Source organism: Halyomorpha halys, unplaced genomic scaffold, assembly GCF_000696795.3.
Source record: "Halyomorpha halys isolate HHAL.00 unplaced genomic scaffold, Hhal_1.1 Scaffold94.1, whole genome shotgun sequence".
NCBI classification, from domain to species: domain Eukaryota; kingdom Metazoa; phylum Arthropoda; class Insecta; order Hemiptera; family Pentatomidae; genus Halyomorpha; species Halyomorpha halys.
The window spans coordinates 1,847,254-1,870,212 of record NW_027114465.1 but is presented as its reverse complement, the minus strand read 5'-3'; the positions used below and the strand labels follow the sequence as shown (position 1 = coordinate 1,870,212).

The 22,959-nt window shown below is 34.2% G+C and overlaps 1 protein-coding gene across 2 annotated transcripts; it reads left to right on the top strand.

The window, feature by feature from the left end:
* The first annotated feature begins 2,678 nt into the window (after nt 1-2,678).
* Nucleotides 2,679-20,274, top strand: LOC106677308 (uncharacterized). 2 transcript variants are annotated; one of them, XM_014415137.2, is made up of 5 exons: nt 2,679-2,857; nt 6,054-6,342; nt 9,793-9,995; nt 15,257-15,367; nt 20,082-20,274. In XM_014415137.2, exons 1-5 carry the CDS (start codon nt 2,844-2,846, stop codon nt 20,086-20,088), a joined length of 624 nt encoding a protein of 207 aa, XP_014270623.1. In that variant the 5' UTR covers nt 2,679-2,843; the 3' UTR covers nt 20,089-20,274. The 2 variants fall into 2 exon arrangements, with proteins under 2 accessions (XP_014270623.1, XP_014270622.1); XM_014415136.2 differs by having other exon boundaries at nt 15,257-15,384.
* Nucleotides 20,275-22,959: the final 2,685 nt, after the last annotated feature.

The following is a 22,959-nucleotide window of genomic DNA, read 5'->3' as shown; positions in this document are numbered from 1 at the left end:
ACATAAATTTTTTCCTAGCCACCACCTACGTGTTCTTCTTATACCAACTTGACAGTCGTTATTTCGAGAGCTGGGAACTGCTGCGGTAAGGGGAATTAAGAAGACAGTAAATTCCCGAATTATTTATCGACCGTGTTCTTGTACTCAATAAATCGATTAATTCCTATCCTGAAGAAGGGGTCGACAGAGGAAAGTCGTAAAACGGTGGAAAGGAGGTGATATTTTTATTTATTTATTTTTTATACGACCCAATCGATAGTGGCTTTAAACTCGATTAATGACTATCACCTGGACCCAAGGGATCGGATTTACAGTAACTATTGACTCATCTGGTTTAAAAACTATTTCGAAATTACTGTATAATTAATGTCATTCACTAATTACTTCTAAGTTTGTTGTATTTCTAATAAAAACTAGGAATAGAAGTACTTAAAAGGAAAAAAGTAATTAAAACAGAAAATTGCAAATAGGATTTCTTAGATCATAAAAACCAGTTGCAAAAGTTGTCGGGTCCTAAAAATCGCAAGTTATGTCTTTTACGAACAATTATATTAAACTTGGTCCAAATTCCGTATGTTGGTAATCAAATTATTTTATTTTTTACCTCTGTCCTAGACAAATACGGTTTCCTAATTAATGAAATAACAGACAAAATGCAAGTTAAAAATAAGAAAAAAATATATCTTAGTGTCAAAAAAGAAATGAAAAAAAAATGCTGACTAAAACTTGGTTATGATAGTGTTCTATATGATATACTTTATTTTCGATTTGGTTAATTTATTTTGATTTTTTTAACCTCAGTTGTTTACTAATTTATTATTACTTATCTACTTACGTTTATTTGAAATTTGTACATATCATTTTATTATTAGTATTGTCCATTATATTTTTTTTTCCTTTATCTACATCGGCCCAAGACTCCCGTTGGAGTCCTACACTGGTCCATTATATTGTATTTTACTTTATATTCATTTGTTTATATTATTATTTTAGTTAGGAATGTTCCTTATTCTCGGTTTCATCTTTAACCTAGGTCAAGGGTAATATTAATAAATATTCTGACTTTGCTTGCAGTCCAGAGCAATACAGCTTTCTGAATAAGTTCTAGAATATTTAACGACAGATCCAGTCCTTAATGCTCTCCAGTGTTGACTCTGGGATCAGACTACCGGTTGAGATAATGAATGGTAGCACCCTCACCATCTCAAGCTTAAACAATTATTTTAATTGTGTATATGTATATATAGTTGACCGTAAAAATTGATATATAAGAAGATGGTCAGGGTTGCGGTCAAAAGAGAAACAAAAATAGTTTACAACTATTTATTTTTCCACGTTTCGCCCCACTTTGCAGGGCTTCATCAGGGCTAAAAAGATTCAAAAAAGAAAACTGAGAATATTACTACAATAAGGTAATTTAAGCTAGGATAAATATTATGTAAAAATAAAGTGATAAGAAATTACATATAAATAAAAGGAAGGAAGACATAAAATAGTATCAGTATAAAATAAACTTGAATGAACAATGATAAAAATAAAAATAAGTAACAATGGCAAGAGTATTTTTTTTTTTTTAATACGTAAATATACAGATGTACTTAAAACAAAAACAATATGGGGAAGGAAAACAAAAATAGAGATTATATAAACGTCTTGAAAGAATAATTATAAATAAAAAAAATAATAATGATATTAAAATGATAATAAATGAGCAAAGAAAAAGCCAGGACAACCTACCTGTTCAAAGCGAACGATTGAACAGAAGGCAACAATGAAGCGGAAGCGTGCAGGAGTGGGGTACCTCCTTGCCAGCAGTTTAACGGCTATATTTCTATTGCAAATACGTCGCGTATACATACAGGAATTAGTCAAAAAGATATGACGAAAGATATGACTACTCTATTCTAGACTAATCTATACGCCTAATGGTTCCTGAGAAATAAATTTACCAAAATAAATTCACCAACTACTGATTTTTTTATGAAATAAATCTCGGGAACTACTGAACGTAAACAGGCTTCATTTTAATTGGAGCTCATATTTTAGAAAATTGACTTTACTTTATGATGTTTTATTAGCTTTTCTAGAGCTGCAGATTGCTTTAAGGGTATAGAGCTACGAATAAAAATTATTGTTTTTTTTAAGTTTTGAAACAACTGCTAATTTATTTCCTCTAACAATAATTGGCAGACTCATAAATTTAGGCTCTTGGACTAATCTTCGAAACTTCCTCACTCTTTCCGTTGCCTCGTCATGAACATGCCTTATCAGCCATTGTGAAGTTTAATGCAGCAGGCTGCCTAAAGACCAAACATCACTCTTATAACAACCTCGACAAGTGTAATGTGTTTTAATTACTTTTACGAAAACACAATCTGTGGAATACGCCTATAAAACGATGCCGTAAATTTATTCTTAATCGACAAATCATTGCCTTTGAAATATAGGCAATTATTGTAACCAGTTTAAATCTTGCATTTTATTTATTTTTTTAAATGTAATTTGAGAGAATAAAACTGGGGCTAAGAGAAAAATAGATAGTTAGCTGTACTGACTGATAATTATAGACGTTTTATGATCATAATTATGCGCAATTAATGAACTATAAAACTTCGATGTAATATTGTAAACACATGAGTAGGCAACAATAAAAACTATATCGATAATTAATCATTGTATTTCTGATTATTTATTCATTTTTAACCTTGTTTTATTTTTATTATTTGTGTAGTTTATTCAAGACCTCGTTTCAGCAGCACTGTTTAAACAAGTATGATTTGGATGTGAACTAAGTGTTTTGTCGGCATTTATTATTTTCCCTCATCCTTAATTTTTAGAAAGAGATGCAGAATCATACGTAAGCATTTATTATACTTCTGTTTCTAAATTATTAGAAATGAAGTAACTAAGCAGTTAATTTGCTTTGATATTTCAATTACAGCAAAAGATTTATTTTATTATTTTCGAAAAAATAGTTCATTCCTAAAACCATTGTGTTGTCAATGACTTGCGTTGTAAATGGGAATATATTCGAATTAATGAATCGCTGATCTCTATGTTATGAAAACCACCGATCTAATATTTAACTAAAATTAAACCACGGTTAATATTTACTGTCGTGAAGATACCGTTGAAAATACCGAAGAATACCATTACAAGTATCGGACTACACTCCATTAATTCCTCCATCAGTCAATTATATTATCAGTATTTTAATCACTTCAATGTTATTGGCAATAATATCGACTGTGTAAGGGTATGAGTTATACCAATTACAGACATACATGAACGAGTTTTACGTTGTTAAAATTTGATTGACGTCAAAATAAAATGTGTTAGGAACGATACGTCTGTCCTAACCCTCAGAAGTTTCTTTTTCTCCAAAGAAGACTGTTCCTACTGTGGTACTCGTTAGTGGAATACTGTGGGGTGTTTTCCTAACGAGATGGATGTGCCTTGAGTAGGCATATCCAGCCTCCATATTCCTTCTTCAGATCCTTGTTCCATTAAGGATCCGTTTGTATAGCAGTTTATCTAATTGCACGGCTTGTGTGGGGTAGACCCTTCAACCCTTACACTATAGTAAGTGTCCTTGTATTTCTTCACCTGATGATCAGAATGCATAGCCAGGATCCCGTCTTCATTGATCCTCCTGAACAGTCTACCATGTCCCTCATAGGTTAGAGAATGGTAGTTCCTAATTTCGTAAGCCTATATGCAGAACTAAGGGCTTGAGCCTCAATCTCTATATGCAGAGGTTTAATGTTCAGAAGAACCTCCATCGCTGCAGAAGGAGTAGGCTTATGGCACCCGTTATCATGAGGCACGCCAGTCCCTGAAGTTTTCCAAGCCAAGCTGGGGATTTCCTGGTCATAGCCCTGTGCCACCATACGATAGCAGCGTATTGGATAATGGGTCTTATCGCTCCCATGTACAACCAATATATAACTTTTGGTTTACGGCTCCTTTACATCCCCAGAGACACCTCCAGTACCTTCATACTGGTTTTTTCAACATTAAGTTGCCACTTTAGTTTACTATTGAGAGTAACGCCAAGATGCTTGACGTCACTGCAGAATCCCAATCGTTCACCGTTAAGATACGGCGACCTGATTGCGATGATCCGTCTGTTATTTAAGACACAACGACTGATCTTTTGAGCATTGATGCTCAGACCATATTCCTGGCACCACCTATTCATAAGGTCTACCGATGTTTGAAGCAGTCCCTAAATAGTTTCTGGGAATTTGCCTTCTCCTCATTGCGCCCGATCCTCTGCCATTTCTCCTTCTAGACTGTGGTCTGGGGGCAGTGTTTCAACTTCTCCCTTCCCCCTGCTAAAGTTCCTTATCGCCCATCTCTTCCACTATCGTTGTGAGTGAGTTTAAAACATCCACTGGCAGTTACACTGCTGGCGCTGCTAGGTCCGAGGACGAGTCCTTCTCATCTGAAAAGGGAAAAATATAAAACAAGTTGTCGGCATTCATTTTGTTCCCACGAGTATGGGGGTTCTTCAAGGCCCTGCAGATACTACCCCCTCTGCCTGCAGCGAATGTTAGATACAATGGGATGCGCCAGGTGCCCCAAGTGGGTCGATAAGAGACAGTATATTTTTGCGATTCAGCCTCATCTCGAGCTCGCTACGCCTAGCTTGGGTGTTTAAAGGGCCCACCATGACTGTCTTACTAACAGGCATGACGGACTCCGGCCTCTGTCGTTCGCAAGTCCCATCGGGGGCACCACGCGGAGGTACAGTAAGCGTTGGCAGGTATAGAGAGGACTGGAAATCCTCAGACAGTGAGTGGGGCACTCTGGCCTGATTCATTCGCAAAGAGTGGGTGAGACACCCGCACCCTCCTCCCTCTCTAGTTCTCCTGTTGCCCTACCCATTAGTCCCCAACCCTCAGAAGTTTACTATACCATGAAATTAGATAGTATAAGTAGTATTTTCTTTGTGATCACAGCTATTATAATCTATTATATCTGTGGCGGCAGCGAATTCAAAACGACTCGCCGAAACTGCCTGCCAGTATTGATTAAAAAAAATATACCAATAAATATTATTATATTTAAAGGATAAATCTGGGATCTAACGTGTACCCTAGAAAGCAGAATGGAGAGCTTTGAACAGAAAGTCCTCCGTACAATCACAGGAGTGATCTGGGACCAGAACGCTTACACATGGAGGAGGAGAACTGCTTGCTGAGTCTGGTCAGTCAATTTCTCATGATGTGAAGGCAATGATGAGTCGAAAATTTGGAGCAAAGCAATCCATCAGGACGCCTCTACTTAATAATATATCTCAGTATAGTAGGCAAGTGACCAACGAGCAAAAACCAAATGGATAGACAGAATCAACAAATATGCGAAAGATCTGAATGCAGCCAACATTACAACAGTACCCCAAGATTGACAGGCAGGCGTGGTGGGCCATCCGTAGCTCAGGTGGCTGAGTCTTTACAACCTAGGAACTGCGGTGGCGTAGGGTCGAATCCAATACAAATATAAACAGTAAAAACAAAATGTATGCGGTAACGACCTCAGGATCTATTCGTAGTTGGACGCAGGTCTCCCAGTGACCTCTTATCATTAATATGAGAATATTAACATGGTTTATGTACTGCCAGTCTGTCCCACTGTGGGCTTTACAGTAATGCAGCAACCATAAAAAAAAGAGTGTACTGGATGTCGTGTTGATGGCCGACTTACTAGGAGTACTGTGGACTTAGTCTAAGTTCCTTACATAAGACGTAATACCTGTAGTGGATACGGACTTAATTCACATATTGCATTCAGTACAAAAATTCCAGAATAAACAATATATATTATATATTGTTTGCACGTAACACGTAAATATATACAATTATATAATATTAATTATTCGTAAACATATAGGTACGTTTACAAAAAAATGTATATATAAATTAAATTACTCTATTGTTTTTATATAGTGGCCACAACAATATTTTTTAAAACAGTAATAATAGATTTTATATTCATTTATACAGTTAATTTTTCGCGGTATTATATTGATCGATTGGAAATTGTTTAAGGGTACGTCCAGAGAGACCGACGCTCACCAATTGTGCCGATAAATGGATCAGAATGAACGACAAGAACTGCAGAGCAACAGTGAACTGGTACAACGCATGCGCAGAACTTGCCAACAAACTGAACGGAACGAGGAGGGAGAGCTACAGCTCTGCCATCATCGAGAACATCAAGACCAGCTTGGACAACTACATGAGGACCAGCAAGCGGACGCTGACCACCCTTAGCAGCATCCAAAGGGAGCTTAGCGATGTCGTTGAGAGGCTACTCTTCCCCCCGCGTCTGACCGAGGTTCGCTCATCTGTGACCATTGGTTGAGTTGGGAGTCGCATGCGGAATCATGGGTCTATAGTATTAATCTAACACTGACCATGACTATTACAAAACTATAGAAAAAACAAGATTAGATTCAGAGTTATTTAGTCCTTTATTAATTGTTTTCTTGATTCTGAGTTCAGTATAGTTCGAGGTAGAGAAGGTGGCGTACCTTACTCTCATTCAAAGCAAAATTAAATCCAAAAAGTATGGGGTTGGACAAGCCCTTAGAGCTCAAGTTTATGTTGAGGTTACTGTCCGCCAATGTAATCTAAATTTACGATAGGCATTCGGTGATTGGCCTTTATGGCTTCAATTCTCTTGGCAGCCATTATACTCCTTCCTCCAACCTCTGGAAACAAATATAAATAATAAGTATGTTAGGAACGAACACTGGCATTTCACGAACCTACTGTAATAAACACAACATAAACTATAGGCAAATAGATGACTGGTTTATCCTATTTAAATCTGTAGACACTTTCTTATTTATTTATTCACATTTACAACTGTATATAAAATACAACATGTAAATTTGAGGTAAGATCATAATACCACGTAAGATAATAATACAGCATGTAGAGAAACTATCCAATGGTACCCCTCTAAAAACAAATTTTACAATATAAGGTCACGAAGTCATCTTATTTTCCGGCTCCTCGAGGGATGGCCAGGAATGGAAGGGGGAGCAAGGTTAGAAACTATTCTTAAAAATTTTTCTTTTGAGGTTTATGACTTCCAATTTAATGAAATTTCTTTATTAAAATTATCACCACCAATTTGTGCATCTTCACTACTCCTAGTGTACAAGGAGTAGTGAAGATGCACAAATTGTGACATGATTTCTTTGAAGAAATTATGAGGCTTAAGGTGCATGAATATGGGACTGTAGTCCCGAAACGTTGTACCATGTGGTGATAATTGGAATAAATATTTTAAAGAATAAATTGGAAGTCATTAACCTCTAAACAAATTTTTTTTAAGAATTGACTCACCAAACTTCCTATAGAGGTAATCCAGGTTAGAAACTAGTGGGTTTGGGAGTTTATAATGGAAGGAATGGGTTCGGGCTAGATCGGTTACATAAGGTCTTTATGGAAGGTTGCATTTGTAACAAAGTAAGGATCATTGAGGATTTTGCGAAGGATTTTGGATTGTAAGGATTGGATATGAGAGGAATTCGAAGGTTTAGTGGAGCCCCAAAGCTCAACTCCATATGTCCAGATGGGCCTTATTATTGTCATGTAGATCAGTATTTTTCAATGAATGGGAAGTTTAGACCGTCTTTCTAGTAAGTGCTGTAATAGTCGTGCAATAATCTACGTGCAGTTTCCTGTCTTTTCAGGTACTACCTATGGTTATACGAAAGTAGTTCAAGTACAGAATTCACTCCTGATTTAATGCAACAGACAACTGCCAAGGCATTTACCTTTTTCTGTTAAAGTGATAGTAGCTTCACAGCCATAACATTCACTGCCAAATATCACCACAGACCTAACGTGACGACCCCAGGATTTAGTGCTACCGTAGTAATAAATGTTGTCAAGACTGGAACAGTCCAATGACTCAATTTTTACGACAGTCCACTGTCAAGACGAATCATATAGCAGTTTAGTGGCAATTGTTTCCCTAAAATTACGTATACAGTCAACAAACACGCAATACCTATTATTTTAGTACGATTACTGTTGTGACAGTAAATGCAGTAAAAATCCACTTTGGCACTGAAAAATGACTCTGTGAAACTGTTCACACTAAATAGTACAAGAGCCCAAGAGAAGAAAAAAGGCAGTTATCTCACCCCAATTTTTGATTACTTTAATGAAAACTATGTATAATTAATAGTTAAAATTAATGAGTCTGCCAACTATAGTTAGGGGGAATAAAAAATGGCGGCTGTTTCAAAGCGATAAAAACCACTAATTTTTCATTCAGAGCTCTATATCATAAAACGTAGGAACAACACAAGAAAACCTAAGAGAACGTCATTTAAAGAAGAGTAAATTTGCTAAAATATGAGCCCTAATAGTTTAATATTAAAATATAAAATTTACGTTAAATAGTTTTCTAGATATAGCATTTTTAAAAAGCAGCATTTCAGAAAAATACTGTATGGGACGTACTAAAAGATCAGTAGTTAGTGAATTTATTTTGAAAAATTCATATCTCAAAACCATTTGACGTACAGAGTCTAACAGAGTCTATTAGCACTCGAATTAAAGCTAGTTTAATGAGCTATAAAGTAGTTTATGACGTTTATCTTCGTAGGAGTAATAGTTTACATGCAATTCGCTAAAATAAAATGGTTTATAGTTGTTCGGACAAATTTTCATTTGCCAAATTTATATTCATATGTGAATGTCATAAATACTACTACCCCTACCCTATAAGTATCATAAACTACTTTATAGTAAGTTAAATTTCCTTTATTTTGAGTGTTGGCAGACATGGATGTGCGTCTTATGGATCTAGTGATATATTTTTCAAAAATCCAACATTTTATACGAACTAGAAATTAACATTTTCTGAGTTTATTTTGTCAAATATCATAAAAACTACTACTCCTACAAAGATAAACATAAAACTATTTTGTAGTAAATTTAAGAAGCTTTAATTTGAGAGCTGGCAGACATCAGTACGTCCAACAGTTTCCGAAATAAAGTTTTTCAAAAATCAAATTTATTGTCCGAACAACTATAAATCAATTTATTTTAGCAAATATCATGAAAACTACTATTCCTACGAAGGTAAAGATGATAAACTTCTTTATAGTCCATTAAACTAGCTTTAATTTGAGTGCTAATAGACATCTGTACGTCACCTAGTTCCTGAGATAATAGATTTTTTAAAAATAAATTAACTAACTACTAATCTTTTAATAGATTTTTAAGAAATTTTGCTTTTTAAAAAGCTATATCTCGAGAACTATTGAACGTAAATAGCTCTTTTAGGGCTGATATTTCAGCAAATTTACCCTTCTTTAAATAATGTTCTCTTAGATTTTCTAATGTTATCGGTAGTTTTTAAGATATAGAGCTCCGAATGAAAAATTAATGTTTTTTTAAGGTTTTGAAACAGCCGCCATTTTTTAATCCTCCTACCTATACTTGGCAGACTCATCAATTTTGACTAGTAATTATCCATAGTTTTTATTGATGTAATCAAAAATTGGGGTGAGATAACTGTCTTTTTTTCTTCCCGGCTCTTGTACTTGTAAAAGGTTATGTTTATTTTTTTGTTTAATACTACAAAATATACTTAAGTTTTCAACATATAGGCTAGCAGATAGTAAATTTTTTTTTTATCATTTTTGTTTTTGTGAAATTTATAATTTCTTCTAGTTGAGTTAAAATTTAACAATTTTTTCTATTTGATTCCTAAATTTCGAATAGTATAAACTGTTAATTTTTTTTTTTTTTTTTTCAGAAATTCAATCTTCAATCTGAGGGGAGAAGCAATTCGACCAATTACAACCCAACAGATTGGGATATATCTCCAGACACCATAATGAAGGTGATATGGTGGTTAGGAATATTTACAACGATTCTTACTATCGTAATATTGCTCATTCTCTGCCTCTACTGTATGCAGTACAGAAAAACAAGGCAACGGAATCCGAAAAAAGACCCGTAAGTATATCAATTGATTTCCTTCAAAAACTTTATTCTTCTCTCCATCTTGTATTAATGTTAGAATAATTAGATTTAATTTATTTTTAAAAGGGGTATTTTGACTTAGCTATTAAATATTGCCAAAACACCACTTGATTTATATTATCATAGGCTAGATTTGGCAATGATACACAGTCCAAAGTTAATAATTAATATAGAAAATTGTGATCCACATTGTTGGATTGTTTTGTTGTACTTTTACTACAATAGATATAACTATTCATAATGTAGTCTTCACATAGTAATCTACACTAAGGTATGGATTGATATCTATGAGTAGGTATCCAAATATTAGTTGAGAACTGGGAAGAATGCTAAGATTTAAACAAAAAAAAATTATCCGGAATTATTTATAAACAGTCAGAGTAGTATTATAGATTAGATTTTATTTGTGAAAGACAAAGTCTTGTACAAATTCTTTACAAAAGTTAAAATTATAAAACAAAACCTGAGTCTAGTGCTCCATAAAAAAAAATTAAAACAAACTGGATAATACGCAACTATTAACATAATATTCATTACTCCATTATATTCAACTTAACATAATGAGAATTATTTTAAATAAACGAAAGCGTAATATAAGTACAGATATTAATTGGCTTCGAAAACTATTTACATACTACTAATTATATGCCACTTACAAAATAAAACTTATTACATATTATTACAATATAAATATAGAGTATTATTATTATTAATATTTAAATAGCTTGTGCAGAATGGACAGAGTTTTTTAACTTGAAAGTGATAGTTTTGTTTCCGTGGTGTAGTTTGATGTGCTTCGGGTTTCTTACTCTTAGTTGGCTGATGCACTTTATTTTATTTTTTTTTAATTTAGATTATATGTTAGATATGCTTCAGGTTTGAGGTTGAAACTGCAGGGATCGGTATATGGTGTTAATGTTTGAGTTCAATGTTATATTGATGTCATTTGAGAAGTTGTGTTTCAGGATCTTTTCAAGAATTTAGCCTTTATGTCTCAATATTCCGTTTTCGTATGAAGCATTGAATTCATTTCTACATCCATATTGGTGGGCTATCATATTAATTTGTGAGACTCAGTTGTATTCTACATCAGGGTTTTCTGCATCTAGCATCCTTAGTATGTTAAAACATAGTTTTGGTAGTATCTTTTCTGACATCAATGACAGTTTGGACCAGCAGTTGATCACCTTTGAACTTGGAAGTCTTCTATCTGTCTTGAGTCGAACTATATAGTTTGGAGTAGTATGAAAGTCACACTGTGATAAATTGTTTACACTGAGAAAACTGAAATTCGTCCAAAAAACCTTCAGGTAAAAATAAAGTAGACTTTGACAAAAAAAAATCACTTTGTATGGATGGACAGAACTTTAACCTTTTATAGGACGTAAATAACTGCATTTGCACAAATTAAACAATGAAACGATTATGACGAATTTGGTTATAACAACTTTATTACATCTAATATTGACCCATTATTCACTAAGTATCAAAACATTTGCTATTGACCGGTTGCACTAATCTCTATTAAAACTATTTGTGTAATTTAAATTTGTCGAAGAGTTTAGTAAAACTACGGAAACTTAACGAATTGTTTTTGGTCAACAGTTTTGTCAACCAGGTTATCTGAAACTGTGATAGCTTAAAAACTACGCAATTCCTAATGTCAGGACATATGGGTCTAATAAAATTTAAAATTCACTTAATTCACTTAAGTGTAAAAAACGGTTTTTGAACTTATTCTTTGAAGTCTTTGTCGTCTGTCAAATCGTCAATCTCGATCAAATCCATATCATTAAATTTGGAAAGGATTAATACAATAACGCTAGATAACCGATCCAACTCGAACTAAGGAACGTTCCTTGTATGGTTAGCTACTTAAACGGAGATTTTCTCTAAATCCCAGTTTAACCGGCTATCATTGGCCGATAATGTTTACTGCCATATTTGGTTAATTTTTTTGGTGCAACGGATAATTATTGATTTTAGCAGTGATTTAAAAAATCGTAGTATAAACTGCAATTGTGCAACCGGCCCTAAGTAACAATTATCTGTCCTATATAATGAACGAAAAACGAAAAACAAAAAAATGTACACAAATATTGTTATCCTTAGTTTAAAAAGAGCTTAAAATATAAATCGGCAAATAAGATGCAATTTTTTCAAACTATCTTACTTATACGGTGAATTTATGAAACCTGTCATCCTGAAATAATAACAATACAAATAAAACGATTCATGAAATTTTCTATATAATTAAAGATACTACAGCAGCATTATTTTATTTGAATTTCGGCTTATTAAATTTATCTAACCTTAAACAGAATCTGGGAGAATCTTGAAGAACCTACATAATGTTTTTGAATTCATTGTTTTTAAAAATATATATTAATGCATAAAAATGCCAGTTAGCATTTTTATATAGATAAACTATTTTTTAATAAAAATAAATGAAAACGAGTAGAATATTAGTTAAAATGTAAATATGATTTTTTTTGTGTCATGGAGTTTGAAAATGTCGAGACTTTAATATTTTTTTTTTTTAAGTTAAAACATAAATAATATTTATACTATTCCCGTAGGTATGTTTTCAGGAATAGTAGGAACCAAAATTAACTGCACCAAAGTGCACTCCTTACTATTAAACCTAACGGCGAGAATGGACGGTGGGATAATAAAGCACATTTAATAGAGGCCGTTTGTAACCGAGAGAATTAAAGTGTTCCTTTAGCAACCTCGAGCCTGCAGCAGCGCCGGCTAGAATCTGGTCCGGATTGACTTTTATTATGCAGCGGCCCCACGGAATAATGATTACTTGCTCTGAATAGATTGGTTATCTGCTCATAACCACTCCGTATGTCAGAAATGATGAAGTAGGGGGTCAAAATAAAATAAAAAGAAACCACTTAATCTTTTCTCAGCGAAGTGCACTCTACCCGTTGGTAACAAATCTTTATTTTTTTTTATCTGATTGCCCTTGTACCCACTGCTGCGAACACCCGTAATGTCTAATAGGCAGGGTATGGTGATAAATAAAAAAATAAATAAATATCCGATTGCCATATAGCGAATTTGGCCTTACTGCGTTTTGTTAAATGCTCCATCTAAATTGAGACAATATTTTATATAAGTAAACCGAATTCGAATTCTATAAAGAGTTCACTAGTGCTCACCTACTTTTTCAGCTTAACCACTCTACCCAGGCCAAATAAATGGTATAAATCAAACTATAATTTTTAAGAAATTCCAAAATTTTAATATCTTATTTTCTTCCGATAATTTCGGGTGCTCCTGCTGTGAATTTATTGCATAGTCATTACATGTAAATTTATATCAGGATATTTATTCATTGTGATATCTTGTTAGAAGCTGCACATTTAGCGGGCCAGCATAGCCTCCTATCTACTTTGCATTTGAATGACTGACGTTGTATTTTACAATCAGGCCTTTTAGGTTGGCCTATTCTCTCTGGCCCGGCCCAAAATGGTCTAAACGGTTATTTATCATTAATGTTTGCCATAAACAGTTCTTCAAAACAAAATCAGAACAAAGTCATTTCTGTTGCTGGTCTGGATCGTTGTTGTTTGAGATATCGAAAACACTGATCACACCATCCAGAATCCGGTTTTAGTATTAGATAAAAAAAGTCAGGTTTTCACCCAATGTTTTTATTATTTTAATGAAAACTTCGTATAATCTATATATATCAGAGGAAGCGGTCGAATCTTCGACCACAATGAACTTTTGAATTATTGCACCGATTTACGTGCTATTTTTTTTTCAAAATGTTCCCTTTCGTCTTGAGAAGGTTTAAAGATAACGAAACCCCGGAACTCTCGAGTAGAAAAAAAGTTATGAACAAAATTAAGCGTTTTTTTCACAGTTATTGTACACCAATCGATTCATCTCTTTTCGAAGAATAAGAATAAAGTATTACTGAGTCTAGTAAGCTCTAGTGTATTTACGAAAAATTATAGGTACATTATGTGGCTCGGGGTAAACTAGGTGAACAAATTTTTTTTGGAGAAAAAAACATATCATATTCGTTTTTAGTGTGATCTCATACTTCAAAATGCCATTAAATGCCAGACTGAATTGTTTTGATTTGAATTTGAGGCACACTAAGGGCTGTTATTTCAAAACTATTTATGTTACTAAATCATAATAACAAAATGTGCAATTTTGTCGAAAACTATCAATTTTTCAAAGTCCATTTACATCCTTAAATATATCAAATTGCCTGATACTTAATAATAAAAAATAGGGCCAAGAGAAATACATAAAGACAGATGTTTTAGAATGGTAAAAAAATTAATTTATAATTAAATTAATCGCAGCTGCATTACTTTGAAACTACCAACACTCGAAAACCTAATCAAACATCATTTAAAGTAATGTAAATTTGCTAAAGTTTGAGCCCTAGTAGAGTTGTTTACGTTCGACATTTCCCGAGATACGGTTTTTATTTTTAAAAAGCAGCATTTGATGAAATACATTCTAAAAAATCAACAAAAGTTGTTGAATTTATGAAGAACCATGAGACGTACAGATGTCTGTTACCACTCGAATTAAAGTTAGTTTAATCAGTTATAAGTAGTTCGTGAAGTTTATCTTTGTATGGTTAGTAGATTTCATGATTTTTTTCCAAAATAAAGATTTCTAATTGTTCGAGGAAAATATTTTATTGAAAAACGATATCTCAGAGACTATCGGATGTCTACCAGCAATAAAATTAAAGATAGCTTAATGTATTATAAAAGGGGTATTCATGATGTTGCGTTAAATGTAAAATGTTTTACCATGTTAAATGTTATAAGCATAGGATTGTGAGCAGCCTAAGTCATGTTAAATGCATAAAAGCTCCTAGCGGATTTTTCAGCTTAAAAATTTAATAACCATTTGGGTGATTAAAGAAAAGCTAGTGTTAACAATTTATTAAAATTAAATATCGTGACGTCAATTAAAAGTTGAAATAGTATTTAAGGATCTACTCCGTCTGATTTACTGTAGTTATAAACAAATTAGCATGTATGTACAATAAATTTGATTTAGATGTATAGGTTATTGCATTTTGTCAACAGACTGGCACTTCTGTTTCAATTTAGATTTATCGATTATGATAAAAACAGTGTTCTTTATTACTAATAAATATATAAATATAAGTTTGTTTGTGTATGTGTAAATATACCTATATTTCCTTAATCGTTATGAATAATAATCAAAGTTTAACGACATAGTTGTCTTGACATGGAGGAAACGCATTGTGTTTCACATGTACATGGTTGTGAATGCAGCAGGAGGATCTGGGACACGGGCGAGCCAAGGAGACCTCCCAAACCACCTCCAGAGTATGACTCATCCGACTGTAAATAATTATCATTAAAGTTACTAATTTTTGTAATAAGTAAGTTTATATTATAGGGGTCCTTCACTGTATTAAGTTGCACTTCAATAGCTGGCCATACACGAACGATTTTTCACAGGCACAGATCATTCATTCACAACACAGATTGAGTCCGCGGTTTCAATCAGAGGATCTTACTGCAGATCAGATCAGCGGATAAATGTTAATGCTATGACCTTCGGATTTTGTTTTGTATATAGAGTTAGTCTCTTAACTTTCTTGAGTAGATCCGTAAATTCCTACCCCCTACATACTTCCTCATTATCCGTTCTTATCTCTCCGACAGATTATTTCAAGTAAATTACAACGGCGCTTATTCATCCCTATTCCGTCAGTCTGCTGGTGTACCTCAGGGTAGTATCCTTGGTCCTATTCTTTATACAGTTTTCACAGCTGACATTCCAACCCATCCTAACACAATCCTCACCACGTATGCCGATGACACATGTCTATTGTCAGTGAACAATGATCCTTAGCTTTGGGGCTCCACTAAACCATCAAATTCCTCCACAATCCAATCCTTACAGTCCAAAATCCTTCGTAAAATCCTTAATGCTCCTTACTTGTCACAAATTAAGTCATCCATCAGGACCTCAATATTCCATGTGTTGCCGATTTGGCCAGAACCAGATACCGTTCCTGCCATAATAAACTTCTCAACCACCCAAATCCACTTGTTTCTAACCTGGCTTCTCCTTCATTACCTAATAATCCTCCTAGGCGTCTGAAAAGAAGATGGCCTCGAGATCTTCTTCTCTAGAAATGTTATTGGAGTTCTATCAGTGGGTAGATTCTCCACATGTTTTTATCATGTTACTATGTCACCTACAGCAAATTTACTTGTTGTATAAATGTGTATACAGTTGTAAATATCAATAAATAAATTATTAAAAAAAAAAACTTTCTTGAGTAGATTCGAAGGCCTAGTACTTTCAATGTTTAGAGGGACAAGCCACGAATTCAGTATAGTAGATAACTGCTCGGTAATCGACAAAGCTTCAATTTATTTTATATATTCAAATAATGTACACAATATGGACGAAAGAAGGTCGTCTGTAGTTCAGGTGGTTGAGGCACAGGTCTTTGCAACCTGAGAACTGCGGGCGGCACTGGTTCAAATCCGGCCTTGGGGTGGACCTTTGAAAGTCATTTATGAAGAACTAGACCCCTACTATGGTTAGAATAGGATGGTCACCTCTAGATAAACCCCTCTCTCTTATGTCAGAAATGACCAGGAAAGGGATCTTAAAAATAATATGGACGAATGAAAAAACATACAGACGGTGTCTATGATGTGTGGGGGTTTAGGTTTCTTGAAAAAAACCTTCAAAGTTGTTGAAGTCATGAATAACTGAGAGACAGTAACCATTGGTCTTTGTTCCAGTATCTGAGGTACACTGAACCTGATGACTAGTGACTACTGACTACTGAATATTACTTCAGACTGCATCATTTGGAAGCGCGGTGGCACCGTGGTAGGGCACGATGGTACTAACTCCAAGGACCCGGCTGGGAAGGAAATTGTTTTCTGTTACACTGTAGCCATGAGTAAACCCTGTGGGTTCTGTACCAGATATGATACATCTGGAAGCCCGATATTGTGTCCTGGTGACGAGTTAATCAAGTTGACTTCTCGCACATAATCCACTTAGTCACCGACTTTCTGACAGTTCCTTAGGTCGTATTTTTAAAACAATATCCGTAAAAAAAAAATCATATTTTGTATACGGGGAAGGGTGGTAGCACCGTGATAAGGCGCGAGGCTATTAACTACAAGGACTCGAGTTCGAGCTGGGCAGAAAATTATTTTCTGTTACACTGTAGTCGTGAGTCCTAGTAAAGTCCTGGGGGTTCTGGAGCCCTCCTGGGGTCCACCCAGCCTCTTAAATTGGCTACCATTATTTGGGTAAAAATCTGGTGGTTGAGCATGATTCTGACGAAATCACCTCCTCGCTCAACCATTGGTCTAGTAACAGTAAGTACTTCCTTACAATGTACTGAACTTCTGCCCCTGTATGGTTGTAGTGGTACAGATTTTAATTCAATTTTTCAAATTTATTAATTCAACAAATGAACTCTTTGCTAATTTTGCTAACTATCTTTCAGTGTTGTGCAAAAAGTAATTTTAATTTAAAAATTATAAATCAAATAACTGAAAATAGAAATTGAAATAATTTATAATTACAAGTATTTGTGATGACTTTAATCGTAATTGTGGTCCTCAATTATAATTTCTATTTGAGCCACAAATAATAGCAATTACGTAACGCTGTAATTATTTATTGAAATTCCAGTTTTTGTATAATATTTCCCAACTCAGGTTTCTTTTAAGTTCAAAATAATTTAATTATCTGGTATCGCACTGGATTTAATTTCGGAGAAAGTAATAATTACAGATCGTTATAAAAAATGGTGCACGTCATGGACATCCACTTTGAATAGGTTTTTCGTCATTGATGTCAATGATTCTAAAACATCGATTTTTCAATAAAACATAAGTGTTGTGAACTTTTCAAACTTGAAAACGGCAAGACGAAAATTCTCAGTCCATACGGATGTGTATGGTGGTGCTTGACTGCATTCTCCCACTTGTAAATATTTGTGTCGGATATCTACTTTATACTAGTTTAGCACTAATGTGTAGTTAAAACCCCCAAAACTATATTCAACGAAAATTCTGTGGCCCTTATAAACAAAATCGTTTATGTGTGACCAACTATTTCGGTAGCGTTTTTAGTATATGAAACTTTTACAATTTATCAGAACTTTTGTGCCCTTCATAAGTACAACACGAAAATGATCTTTAAAATTCGTTAAATTCTTTGATAAATTCTTAATGAATGGTTTATATATAGAACGTAAATGTATAGACATTATGATATGATTTAATGAAATTAAATATGGGTCTTCTATTTAACCAAAAAAATAAAAATATTGTTGGGATATAACTGGTTGATTCTAAATACAAATCTTGAAATCTCTAAATTATTTTTAGTATGTTTTTACCTTATGCATTACCTCTTGTTGATAGGACCGTCTGTAGCTCTGGGTTGAGGCGTAGGTCTTTACAACCGGGAACTGCAGCGGCAACGGTTCCTGTCCATGGTGGAAGGCCGACTTTCATTTCTTTGGCGGTCCATGACAGTTCGTTTGACCCCTCACCATGGTGTTAGAATAGGGTGGTAGCCCGTTGATAACTCCTCCTCCCCTGTATGTCAGAAAAGAAACAAAAAAACTTATTTTGATTTGAGATGTAATGTATTTTGTCTGCATATACCTGATCCAAACCATATAGCGTTTATTCCTCTTATTATGCCTGAATTGGCCAGCCTGCTATTATTGACTCCTCCACACTCAACCTCTGGACCCTACAGAGTGATCCCACGGGTGAAAAGAACTTTTGTATCGAACTAATGTCAGGACCGAAAACAGTATGTATGGATCGGCTGACGATAGCACACCGGCGGAGGACAAATCCAACAGGATGCGTCATCCTTGGAATGACCTCCACGTAAAATAGCATCAAGCACTGCTAGTGCCGGACGTGTACCCAGAGGTTAGGTTCTGTGCCTGCTGCTGCCACAAGTATTATCAACAATTTTTCTGCTTTGTATTTATTTGGATGCATTTTTGTTTATTATTAATTTTCATTATGATTTCATATTCCTTTCTGTTGCAAATCTGCTGTTTCTACACGTTTGCCACTTGACGCAAATCAAAGACTAATTCAAATGCTTGGTAAAGAAATGAAGCAAAAAATGTCGGTATCCACATGCTTGTATGTTCTTTTGACTTTTGTCGGCTATCGAATTAGATTTTCATTATAAAAAGGAACATAATAATGATGGGCTAAATGGAAGAAAACCTAAATAGGTAGTAGGTGATCAAAATAAAAAACGAAAAAAAAAAACAATAGTACTATAAATAAATACCTATAAATTCAACTTTAGTTCTGCAATTTTTATCAGAAATTTATAAATTTAATTACCTTGTCTCTATAAATATCTATTTGTGCTATTTTAAATTACTATCCACTGCTTCTTCATCATTTCTCCCTGTACATTCACTTAATTAGGTCACAATTATAAGCCTTCATTCTTCATTTTATTTTTTTTATGGGACCTATCCGCGATCAATGAGAGTTACCGTAAAAGCAAAAATGAACGTTCAGATTTTAATGTTAGTAGACCAATGGGTTAGTACGAAAATTCTGAATTTCAATTATTCAAAATTTAAAGTGAATGGTTACTGGGAAAAGTGGGAAGGAGGGTGCATTCTCATTAAACCTTCATTCAAATTTCATAATTTAATACAATCCAAACGTTCAATTTTAGTTTACTGTCAATCCGATTGACCAAGCAGGGGTTCGGGGTTCTTTAATATTAATATTGATGATGAGATTGTATGAGGTACAGACTAGGATTTTTTTTTGCTCGAAAGGCTTAAAATGAATGACTAAACATGATTACTCCACATCTATTTCCAAATAACACTTTTTTAATGTTTGGTTTCAATGTATTAATATGAATTATAAGACAGTGAATATTAGCTCAATATAGAACTATTACCTCAATATAAAAATAAAATAGTAAAAGATGATTGAACACTTTAAAAAAATTAATTCAAAATAAAATGTAATGTTTTAATTATTATTACAGTTTGTGAAAGTGATCAAGAATTGGGCTTGAGATTTACCGTACAAAGTTCCTGTGTTTCATCATACAATACTCCAAAGAAAAAGTGTACAGAACAACGAAGAAATTCGAGAAGCAATAAATAAGTTACATATCAAACAGCGCTATCTAACTATTGCTTCTTGAAAACCCAAAATAGAAAGTGATCTTTTTTCTCTTTCAGAATTCATTATTGATTTAGATAAGTACATAGATATTTTAAAAATGGATGTAGTTTTCGAGTTGGTGAGAAGGTTGCCATTTTCAAAGCCAAAATCAATTTCCAACCCTGGGAATGGAAATCGGCGTGAATCCACCGCTTTGAACTTCCAAGGAATCATTTCTTATCTTTCCTATACAACGTTCGCTCACTAGGAGAGACCATAACACCAAAAATAATTAGAAGGGAGTTGTTTCAGTTAAAAAAAACAAAGTGATGAACGAAGGATATGGCGTCCCACAAGATAAGTATATGCTTAATTGTGATAAGTATCATTAGCACCCCTTGTGGATAATATATTAAGGAACAGTTTCCAGCGTTTGGTGTTATGCAAAGCAGACGAGAGAAGAGCACTTTTTATGGGGGGAGGGAGGAGGATTTAAAGAGATCACCTTTTTTTCTTGAGAAGTCAGGTTATGATGCGCTCGTAACTTCGTAAATAGTTCCCTGACTAGGTGAGAATAGGTGAGATGAGAATACTAAGGGAGATGATACCGCCCCGCCCTACTATCCACCTGAGTGAGTTCACTCTATTTTCCTCCTTTCTCAACTGAAACATGACTTCGTATGTTCAAATCATTAACATTTGTCCATCTTCAATGTCCTCAATTCTTCTTTTTCTTCCTCCTCAGTCCTTTCAGCGTGGAGGTGTCTCGATACAACATTTCCATCTGTCCCGGTCCCTTACCAATGCCCTCATGGAATCCAACAGCTTTCCTCATTTCTCTCCTAGTCTAGCTACATTATCCAGCCTCGATATCCATGGCCTCCCTCTTGGCCGTTGGCAGTTGGTCTAGCTTCGAAGAATTTGCATGGTCCACGGTCTTCATCCATTGCGCATATATGTCCGAATCAACTACCTCTTCTCAAGAGTGTCACTTAGTGGTTCCACCCCTAGTTCCTGTCTTATTCCGGTATTCCTGAAGTGTTTCCTTCGTGTTCAACCCTCTACTTTACTGAGGTATTTCATTTCTATGGCAGTGATCTGGGCCCCAATTCAAAATTAAATTATACAATAGATTCTAGTAATTTTTTTTCTTGTTCACCCTGCATAGCCCTGTAAATTATTTAATAAATATATTTTGTTTCACTTTAAATTAAATTACATACAGTCCACTCCTAATAACTTAACCAACATATCCTAAAGTGAAGTGGTGCCTAGACTTAAGTTGAAGGTGTACTTGATACAGTAGTTCTAAACTACCTGTCCCCACAATCCCATAATTAGGCCCGGAATTCTCTTTCCTATTAAACGTTTAAGTACATACAACGAATAAAGCAGTGCTTGAAATAATAAAAAAAACTTATTGGAAGAAGATCATTGACTGTTTGAAGCAGATTGTAGGAAGATAGTCCAAGTGACGTTTAATAAAGGTATCAAAATAGTAGGAAAAAAAACTATTTTTTGTTAACCTACTTTGCAGGGGTTGGTCAGGGCAGTTTAGATGACAACTAAGTTGCATTATACTGTTTGGTACTTTTATTGACCGCCACCTACTTAATAAGTTAACAATAAAACTATTTATTGCGGTTAGCAATAAATAGTTTGCATTTACTATGTTGATATCTTTATATTACCGCAACCGGGACTATCTTCTGACCAAAAATTACTTATATCGAGCAACAGGGGGAGTCGGCGTTTGCTGTTCTTAAAATAACCAAGACTATGTTTGTTTAAAATAAGTTTTTTTAAAATAAAAATAACGATAACTTTCATTTTGTAAATCCAAACAAGAAAGACTAACAAGATTATATTAACCTAAAAAGGCCGACAGCGACACTGGCTTGGAAAGTATACTACCATATAGGGATAGCCTCTTTCTCCAAAATTACGTCATCATCATCAAGGAAGAAGGTGTAGTTTTATTTGCCGCCTCACTATTTATTTTTTATTTAGAAGTTTAGTTAAGACTCAGGCCAATTAGAAGGAGTTGGTGTCATTTTGATCTTGGCCGAAGGTTTCACAACTGGTCACTTCTCAAAGGTCACACTGCACTATCGCATATCTTCTTAATGACTGCCCCCCGTTAAGGCGGGAGGGTTTGCTTCAACAGAAAGTTACATTTATTTTTATTTATACATAATTTGATTTCGGAGAATAGAGCTTATTTTCAAACATAATTAAAGTTTTACTTTCAATTACCTATACATGGAATATATAGTAAGGGATGTACTGCGATGGTACAAAATTTCGAATTTTTAAGGTCACATGATTCTCATGTATAAATAACCAAGTCTAGCAAAATGGTCTGTGTGTGTCTAAATAGCGTAGCTTAAAAACGAAAAGTCGAACGAAACAGTAATTAAATATTTAGAAAATATGTATGTCTGGAATGTTACCTTTTTTTTTGTTAAAATCGACCAACCAAAGTGCCTTTTTACGAAAAAGATTTTTTACTTTTTCGGAATTTTCTGAAAAACGGCTCTAATGATTTTTATTAGACCCGATAAATCAATGTACAATTATGTGATGTTTAATAATTGAAGTAGTCTAACAAAACTTAAATAACGACTTTGGAAATCTTCCTCTAAAAGATTATTTTTATTTGAAATAAACTACTAGTCCTAATTGTTAGCAGTAATAAGGATAAATTAAATACAGATTATAAATATCTTTAGGTATAATTGTAAATACAAAATATT